The sequence below is a fragment of the Mastomys coucha genome, unplaced genomic scaffold (genome assembly GCF_008632895.1).
Source record: "Mastomys coucha isolate ucsf_1 unplaced genomic scaffold, UCSF_Mcou_1 pScaffold21, whole genome shotgun sequence".
In the NCBI taxonomy this organism is placed as follows: domain Eukaryota; kingdom Metazoa; phylum Chordata; class Mammalia; order Rodentia; family Muridae; genus Mastomys; species Mastomys coucha.
The window spans coordinates 152,833,993-152,843,544 of NW_022196904.1; the positions used below are offsets into that span (position 1 = coordinate 152,833,993).

At 39.9% G+C, this 9,552-nt stretch overlaps 1 protein-coding gene across 4 annotated transcripts; it reads left to right on the forward strand.

Moving 5' to 3' along the window:
• The first annotated feature begins 3,717 nt into the window (after positions 1–3,717).
• On the forward strand, positions 3,718–9,295 carry CUNH9orf57 (chromosome unknown C9orf57 homolog). Of its 4 annotated transcripts, XM_031389916.1 has the most exons (5): positions 3,718–4,134; positions 4,454–4,599; positions 7,109–7,231; positions 8,421–8,516; positions 8,984–9,295. In XM_031389916.1, exons 2-5 carry the CDS (start codon positions 4,596–4,598, stop codon positions 9,106–9,108), a joined length of 348 nt encoding a protein of 115 aa, XP_031245776.1. In that variant the 5' UTR covers positions 3,718–4,134; positions 4,454–4,595; the 3' UTR covers positions 9,109–9,295. The 4 variants fall into 4 exon arrangements, 3 of the variants coding, with proteins under 3 accessions (XP_031245776.1, XP_031245775.1, XP_031245777.1); XR_004123529.1 differs by lacking the exons at positions 8,421–8,516; positions 8,984–9,295 and adding an exon at positions 7,563–7,828 and having other exon boundaries at positions 3,719–4,134; XM_031389915.1 differs by lacking the exon at positions 4,454–4,599 and having other exon boundaries at positions 3,727–4,134.
• Positions 9,296–9,552: the final 257 nt, after the last annotated feature.

The window sequence follows — 9,552 nt, forward strand, 5'->3', positions numbered from 1 at the left end:
TGCTGTTCCTGGGAACCCTACAGTCTTCTTTCCTTTCTTCCTTTGGGCTTTTTTTTTAGACAGACTCTTATATGGCCCAGGCTGGCCCTGAACTTGAGAGCCTTCTGCAACTACCTGCTAAATACAAGCCTTTTTTGACTCTTGCAGCTGATTTTAAACTTAAATTCTTTGTCTATTTTTCTATAGATTATGCCAAGTCCATGGGAGAAATGTTTAGGGGAAATGCACGGGATTTTGTTGGTGTTGTTGCTGTTGTCTTGCGGAAGGTATCATTTGCTTTATTTATTTATTTTTTGTGAGTTGGGTTCCCTCTTTGTAGCCCTGGCTGTCCTAAACCTCACTATGTAGACCAGGTTGGCCTGGAACTCACTGAGATCCACTTGCCTCTGCTTCCTGAGTGCTGGGATTGAAGGCATTCAACACCACACTCAGCTTTATTTTTATTATTATTAAAAGCTTGTTGTAAAGAACTTGCAAATTAAAAAAAAATCACATGGTAAAATTAACTAATAAGTGAAAAAAATGATAATGAGGTTGTAAAATTTAACATGAAGTTCTACAACTTGAGAACGACTAATCTAACTGTATAGAAGTTCATTGGGATGTATAGACTTTGGGTTAGATAATTTGCAGGACTAATTTGTGTGTGTGGTTATCTGCTTTTTAATGGTCTATGCAGCACCATGAGCAATGTTCTCTTCTAAGGATAGCCATTCTTTGTCTAGCTCATTCTACAGCCAGGGACACAGCTGCTTCTGTGCCCTCCATCTGAATGAGGTGATCTTTAGTACATTCATACCTAGTACTTAACTTGCACTGATCTAACACTTCGTCTCTAATGCCTTCTGTACCTCCACATTCAAAGCCACTCCTGCCTAGTAACTTTAAGACATGAAAGCCCTTAAGACTGTGCATTTCATCACCTGCTCAGGCTGTCTGATAGATACCACAGGCTGGGGTGGGCTACATCACAGTTATTTTCTCCTGCATCTGCAAGTTACAAGTCCCAGGCTAAGGTTCCTGCAGACTGCATGTCTGGGGAGGACTCTCATGTCTGGGGAGGACTCTCATGTCTGGGGAGGACTCTCATGTCTGGGGAGGACTTTCATGTCTGGAGAAGACTCTCATGTCTGGGGAGGACTCTCATGTCTGGGGAGGATTCTCATGTCTGGGGAGGACTCTCATGTCTGAGGAGGACTCTCATGTCTGGGGAGGACTCTCATGTCTGGAGAGGATTCTCATGAATGGGGAGGATTCTCTACCTGCTTCTCCTTATGCCCTTGTGTGACCTTTCCCTTGACTGTGACTGGGAAGTAACCACGGGGCAAGCTTTTCTTCGTATAAGGAAATCAATTGTGCAGGACCAGGGCCTCATACTTGCAACTTTATTTATTCATAGCTGCCTCTGTAAAGGCCCATCTCAGAGTATAGTCACAGTGGGGACTTAGGATTTCAAAATGTGAATTTGAGGGAGACAAGCATATTCAGTCCATAACAGTCGCCACAAGAAGTATGGAGATCTGGAGAAAGCCCCAACATCCTCTGTATTTATCGCCTCACTGTGTTTCCATTGGCTTCATAGAAACGTCATTTGATCATAGCCAAGGGTTTTTTCCCCACTGATGATATTTAATGATCATGTAGCAAGCAAGTTTCTGAATTTCTAGCTTTCCATTCAATGAGAAAAATCCATTTCCCCCTCTGTATATAAGCTTCCAACAGGCAGTTTCATTGAGTCTCATATGCATGCTTCAAGTAACACATCAGATTTGTATTCTAGCTCTGATGTGTCTCTTGAGATTGAGGCTCACAGCCACCTGCTACTTGACGTCTTCACTTGTAATCATCTCAATCAGAATTTTTGATTTTCCTATTGAAAATTTCACTTGACTTCACTATTTCAGTGAATATCAGGGCAAACCACTCAACTGCCCAAGTCAAAACCTCTAAACTTCAGCCTTTATTCCTGCATTCGTCTTTCTCCCACAGGTGACCTAAAACAAGCTCTGCCTTCCTTTCTTTCCACATCGATGTTCCTCCACCTTTTTCCTATATCTTCTTCCAAGCCAAGGTCATCTGGGATTCATTTCCCTAACTCCTCCCATGAGAGATAGCCCTGCTCACTAGCATGCATCTACAGTGTGCCAGTCCTTTTGTAGGAAGCACACGGCAGGACATTCCTTCACTGAATTTCTCACTAAAGAGAGAAGTCTTATAAAGTGTTATGTAGCAAGCATAGGCGGAGATTAATCATCTGATACACAGACTTCTGGGGTTAAGATAGGGAACCCTAGGTCCTGGGGAGCATTTGGTCCTGTGCATCTCTCATCTTTGCCAACCTTTCCACTTCAGCCTTCTAAGCCTGTACTGCATCGCATGACACAGCAGGCACTGAGGGAGAGAGCTCTTTGCCCCATATCACTCTCTTAAGATCTTCACAAAATCTGCACGAGGTTCATGTGACTGTTATCCCTAATTCTGATTCCAGATCCTTGTTAATATATATTTCGCACACACAATTTTTTTTAGTGAAAGCAAGAAAAGCAATATAGAGTGTTAGGCTTCTTAAAGCAACCATTGGGTGTCTTGGAATTTATGGATGGACATTGCTCTCAGATGGATTAGGAATGGTGGCTAGATACAAAATAACGATGCACACAAATCAATAGTAGTATATTGATGAACCTATAAATCTCAAGATCAAGTACCATTAACCAATAGTAGTTAGAAATGAATAGTGATTGTTTCTGGGGAGGAAGGGACAACTAGAGAAGGAGTTTGAGCTGACCTCTGAGACAGATGGGAACGTTGCATGTGTTTGAGCTGGGTGGTGACCACCTGCCTGCACCCACCCATGAAAGGAGATATTGAACCATACTCCCAATATTTGTGTGTTTTATGAATGCCTCAGTAGTGTTTTTTTTCATTCTCTTGCTTGTGAGATTTAAATCAGTGGATTAAAGAAGATTGTCATATTGCTGAATGAAATACAAAGGAAAAAACAACAGAACATACTATTTTTACAAATATAATACTAGCAGCAGTATGACACATTTCTCACGCTAGAAGTAAATGATAAGGATGCACAGGAAAGGAGTCATGTGCTATGACTTGGTGATCGACATCCAGCATCCTAACAATGGGGTTACTTACATTTGGGGATGCCACGGACATTGGTAACAATCTTGTCAAAGAGACGCTAATGTTTTTAATATTTTCATTTGTTTCAAGAAGAATCTACTGATTTGGACCCATGCCTTAGTTAAGAATGAGCATAATATTTAAACTGAAAGTGCTTCTGTAATTTGATCAAGCTTTGAACTAAGGATTCCCTGGTATTTTTCAGAGATATCAAAATCAGTATTCCCAGTATAGCTGAGTGGGTAAGTACATGGTTAAGTGTGTGTGTGTGTGTGTGTGTGTGTGTGTGTGTGTGTGTATCCCTGGCTCTACCCCAGAAAGCACTCCCCCCAAAAAAGGAACACTGAGCCCATTATAAACTAAGAAGTGTGTCCACGTAGCTCTGTGCATCCAAACTATATAATCCATAGAAATTGTCACACTGCTTTACAGTGCGTCAATTTCACTTGGCTTTAAAACATTCATTTCCTGAGTATGAAGAATGTACTCCATACAGATGAGGAAGTTCAAGTGGCAATTCCCCTGTATTCTTACTTGGGCATCTCTTCCTGTTTCAACTGTTTAGAGTCTAGAGGCTCAGGCCGTTGGTTTCAGTTACAGCCAACCACATTCCACTATAAACTTTAACTGTGTTTGGGCTTCTTAGGAAGTTTAGACAAGGAAAATTGCCACCAGAGAGGTAGATGTGGATGACTGGTGACATTTTAGCACCTCAGACAACTTAATGAGCATAGCCGTTGTGGATCACGTGACAGTCCCTCATGTGTTTGCCGTGAACTTCAGGCTGTTAGCTGAAATGAACATTTCCCTTTGACCAACAGAAGGGTTTTGAAGACGCTTTCGTATTTTGGCTATGCAACTATAATTACGGGGGAAGTGAAGAGAGACTGTGGCATTGGTTTAAGAAAGAAAAAGAGAGAGAGAAGAGAGAGGAAGAAAGAATGAGAACAGCTGCCTTCACTGCAGTTTTTATCTTATCCTGCCTCATAAGTGGTAAGTTCTGAGAAAGAAAAACTCAAACGGAGAGTCAGCTGGTTCCGAACGAGGAATGACAGTGTATGTGCTTGAGCAGAGGGTGGACTGGGGAAGTACTTCTGTAGCAGCCGCCTTCCCTTGCTTCCTTTAAGCCAACTCCAGAGTTAATCATCTTCTCACTCTACGAGGCAACATGAACCTCTGGATGCTGAGAACAAGACCCAACCTCTGAACAAACACCTAGCAAGCAGATTCCATCCTAAAAGTTCTCTCGTATTAATTCACTTCCTCCTCAAGGTAGCCCTGCAAGTTAGATGGTATTTTTCTCATTTTATAGAGGAAGAAACTGTATCAGTAAACAGTGTATAAAGACATCATCATCATCATCATCATCATCATCATCATCATCATCATCATCGCTAAACTAGAACATGCATATCATGTTTGGAAAGGTCAGAAACCTTTCCAAATAAGGCAACATGAGTAAGTGACTTTTATGTGTGGAGGAGAGAGGGAACACAGTAGGACTTCTTAGTATTTTTCTCATTCTCCATTGTTTATTACTAATTCCATCATCCCTTTACTTATAAAAGAACCGTGCAAGATAACAGGGAAATGTCTATTCCTTTAACCAAACTCTTAAGCACTCCCAACCAGGTAGGTGATTATCTCCAAACAAGTGTGGTCCAGCTCCACAAAGGTAGGATGGTTCTAAGTGTAATGGGTCTGAGTAATAAGGTGGGTGTCTAAGAGCTGGCTGTAACACTAGACTATGATAAAACCGAGAAGAAAACTTCCTCAGGGATTCCCTGAAAAGCAGTTAGCCCAGTAATCCAGCCAGCATCTGACCCTCATCCAGGAAGAGGTGAGGGAAGGCCTTGGGGCACACAAGGCAGTTCCAGGGCCTCAGAGTGTTTCAGAGAAGCCTTTGAGTCTCTGTCTCTTCTACTTATGAGAGCTATTAAGACTTGTTTTTTGGTAGATAATGGCAAATATAATCTCTGGCTGAAACATAATATTTTTGGAAAATCATTGGGCTAACACATATAGATTGCTTAGTAAAGGCCTAGACATAAACTCCGCTCCTTTTTTGTGTTTATTGTTTGAGATTGTATTTAAAATTATAACATTTCCCTTCTGTTTCCTCCCTTTAAACCTTCCTATATACCTGTCCCCACTCTCCTTCAAATTCATGGCTTCAGTTGTTATTTTATGCACATCCACACTTAATTTTTTTTAAAGTTTTATTGCATTATGAGAAAAGTTACATGATTTCAATTTATCTGAATTTGTTAACATTTGAAAACATATTTTAAGTAAATAGAATTAAATCACATTCTTTTTTTCCTTTTGTACCCCAACTCCTCCCAGAGACCCCCTTCAATACCTACAATATCTTTTTTGTCATATTCTTTAAAATTTATGAAATATTATAACAATAAAAATGAGTATTATAAAAGTTGTTTGATATAAAACAAAAATCAATTTATCAGTCTTATGTAGATGCTTGTCTATGGCAATACTGAAAATACATGTTTTTCTCAGTATACATATTAGCTGTATATTTAAAAATAATACATCACTACTAATATTTTCTTAAATGAACATAAATATATAAAGTGTTTTTGTTTTGTATCTAGTAGAGCTTAAAATCTTGGCGCATCCACACTTAAATATATATTTGTTGACTGATCTGACAAATGGGTCTCATTACCCAGGTTGTCTTCTATTGAAAGTCATTTCAGTTAGCCAAGGACTATTCAAAAAGATGCATTGTACAATATGTCTATTAAGTTCTTGTGTAGGTTATTAGTAAATAAGAGTAACATGCAGAGGTGATTATATATTGAAAGAGGGGAAACTCCAGGTGTGGTTGAGCAGGCCTTTAATCTCAGCACTTAGGAAGAAGAGGCAGATGGACCTCAGTGAGTTCAAGGCCATCTTGGTCTAAATAGTGAGTTGTAGTACATCCAGGCATATGTAGAAGAGACCCTGTCTCAAAAAAAAAAAAAAATAGAAAGAAAGAAAGAAAGAAAGGAAGGAAGGAAGGAAGGCAGGAAGGAAGAAAGAGAGAAAGAGGTAGGAAGGAAGGAGAGAGAAGAGAAAGAAGAGAAGAAAAGAGAAGAGAAGAAGAGAAGAGAAGAGAAGAGAAGAAGAAAAATGTGAACACTAGGTCAAATTTTGGTCCAGTTAACCAAAGAGTCTTTGAACCATCAGGGCTATTTTTAACAGTAAGCTTTCTGTCATGAGCCAAGGCTTCAGCAGAAGTCATCTCAGATTCCAGAAATACTAGACCTTATTCTCAAGCATGAGTCAGATATCTGTGCCCAAGTTCAATGCCATCAACTAGCACTGCACATCTGAAATGCAGACTCATGGACTCAGCTTCCCATGGACTCAAATTCAAGTCTTCTGGGCACATGGGAATCTATTTTAGCCACTCTCCTAAATTTGGTGCACTTGGCAACTGGGAACTAATATTCTAGATGCTGCCCAAGTCCCAAAATCTGAGAGCTAGTTATACATGACCAAATGAGCAATGCTATTGAACAAGTGGATTTGAGTACTAAAGACAATATGTAAGCATTAACCAAGCAATGAATATTTACATGAATAACATACTACACTGGGCTTGAAAATGAAGTCCTAGCTGTGAGTGTGTGTCTGGCAAAATTGCTGTTTTAATTAGGTACTGAGAAAGTGTCCTCATTTCTTATTCCTGTCAGTTCAGGGTGCTCCTGACTCAATAATGTAGCACACACTTTGAAATTTCCCTCATTAAATTCTCAAGATGAAATAATCTTAATTTATGTGGATTTTTATAATAAATTTTTAAAGCATTACTTTAAAGTTGAAAATCAGTGCTTTATTTTTGGATTCTCCCCTCTTCCTCTCCCTCTTCCTCTCCCCTCCCCCTCTTCCTCTCTCCCTCTGCTCATGTTCATTCTCTCTGATCCCCATCACTATTTCCCCTTCTTTGTTATGTTTGGAGATGTTGGAGGTGTGATTTGCAAGTTCTGTAATCTCTCCATCCCATTCCATGGATGTATGCTAGACTTTGGAACCTGCAGAACAAAGCCTGGTCAGTATTGTATAAAAGAGGTCCTCATTAAAGGTAAGTCTCGATGCTTAGAAGTGCAGAGACACATGTGCCCAGTGTTATAATGAGGCTACTATTATAACCAGAACTACATTATTCCCATCGTGCAATGATATGACCCAGGTGGATCCCATCACTAACCGCCCTACACAAAACCCCTCACTCATTTTCATTCTTATTTTTTGAGTGCTAGAGATTAAAACCAAGGCTACACACATGGCAAGTGGCCAACCCCTGAGCTATACTCATACCTCATTATCCCCATTTTAAAGATTTATTATTATTCATATATGCTATATGTACTTGTGTGTACATGTATGAGTTTATATATACTATGTGCTTTTAGGAGCTTCTGAGGGCCAGAAGAATGAACTGGATTCTCTGGGAACCAGAGTTGCAGGTTGCAAGACATCATATGAACACTAGAGACACAACCTGGGTCTTCTGCAAAGCCTGAGTCATCTCTCTATCTCCTTTTTTTTTTTTAATGAAAAATTGGAAGCACATAAAAATTAAATATTTACAAAGTAACTAGTAAATGAGTATGGTCACCACTATTCAAATACAAATATTTGACCCATAAATGTTAATAAATCTACATGTAACCTCACAGCATTCACATCTCAGAAAATATTAATGGATCATATGCGGAGTTTTCTAAATGCAGGCTCCAGTGCAACTGCTGAGATTCAATGTTAGACACACATACACACACACACATACACGTAGACACACATACACGTAGACACACACATACACATAGACACACACATACACATAGACACACACATATTCATAGACACATACACATAGACACACATACACACACATACACACACATATAGACACATACACATACACACATACACATAGATATACACATAGACACATAGACACACACATACACATACACACACACACACACACACAAAAGATTGGAAGTACATGCTGGAGGACACATTTCAAGTTAGAAAGAGAGGATTTCCTCCTTTAACATCCAAAACCCAAAAGTGGTAAAGAAAACAACTGATTTGTCTGTCAGTATTTTAAAATTTGTAAAAATAAATGATAATGTTAAAGAATAAGTAAATGTAAAAGATAAAGAATGAGTTATCTAGAAATAATTTAAAATCATAGATTAAAGGAAAACATATTAATATCTATCCAGAAAAATAAGTAATTTCTAAAAATCTCTTTTTTAAAGGACCAACTGGGGTCTGGGTAGATGGCTCAGTCAGTTCACTGCATGAAGAGATGAAATGGGATACCAAGAATCCAAGTAAAGAAGACAGGCCTGGTAGTGTGTACCTGTTTCAAAACAAAACAAACCAGAAAAATAGTGGAGTTGCAGAAAAAATTTTGTCTCTTGGAAGCACTTGCATGTGTAGGAAACCCTCATGTAGACGCAGCCTTTTGATTGTTACAAAGCTGAGTGACACCGGGGAGCGGGTATGGGCAAGCTCCCTACAGCTAACACAGCAGAAACTTCTAGACAGTAGCAGGTTCAAGCAGAGAGCTGTGAATGTCTTATGGTTTGAAAGCATGTGCATAACTAAGTGCCCAGCTCAGACGGTTCACCTGCGAATTCTTAAAGGCAAGATGAGGAGGAGGCTGCCCTTCAGGGTAGAGGTCTAGAGTTGTGTCCTGGTAAAGCTGGAGGTTTCACTCTGGCTTTTATCTTACCTGTTTGCTAAGTGAAGCACATAAAGCCAGGTGGATAGCACCTTTCCAAACACCCCCCTGCCTCAGCGTCTTTTCTTTTTCCAGGGGGAATCGAATGGTATTCAGTTAAAGGCTGCACTGAGGACAAATCTGAGTGCTTTAAGAGGATTATAAAGAATTATGAAATCCGCACTTCTCATTGCTGCCACCGTCCCCTCTGCAACTTCTGAGGAGGTAGTCTACATCTATGTTATTGACTAGCCAGTTAGATCTGAAGCCTGGCCTGCTCTTCTGTCTTGAGGCCATGGTCAGAAATTGACTTTAGCATTCTCTGTCCATATACCATCCCAGCATCTCACAAGAGCTCTGTATTAGCTTTGTTTCTGTTGCTATAATAAAATGTTCTGATGAAAAGCATTTTGGGAAGGAATGGGTTATTTGGCTTATACTTCCACGTCATAATCTATCACTGAGGGAAGTCAGGGCAGGGACTCAAGGCCAGAACCTGGATGCAGGAATTGAAGCAGAAGCCATGGAGGAACAATGTACAATGGCACGTTCCCTCATGGCTGGATTGGTTTGCTTTTTTATATATCCCAGATGCCCCAGGGATGATGCTATCCAAAGTGAGCTGGGCCATCCCACATTAATCCTTGTACTGGCTGGTTTTGTGT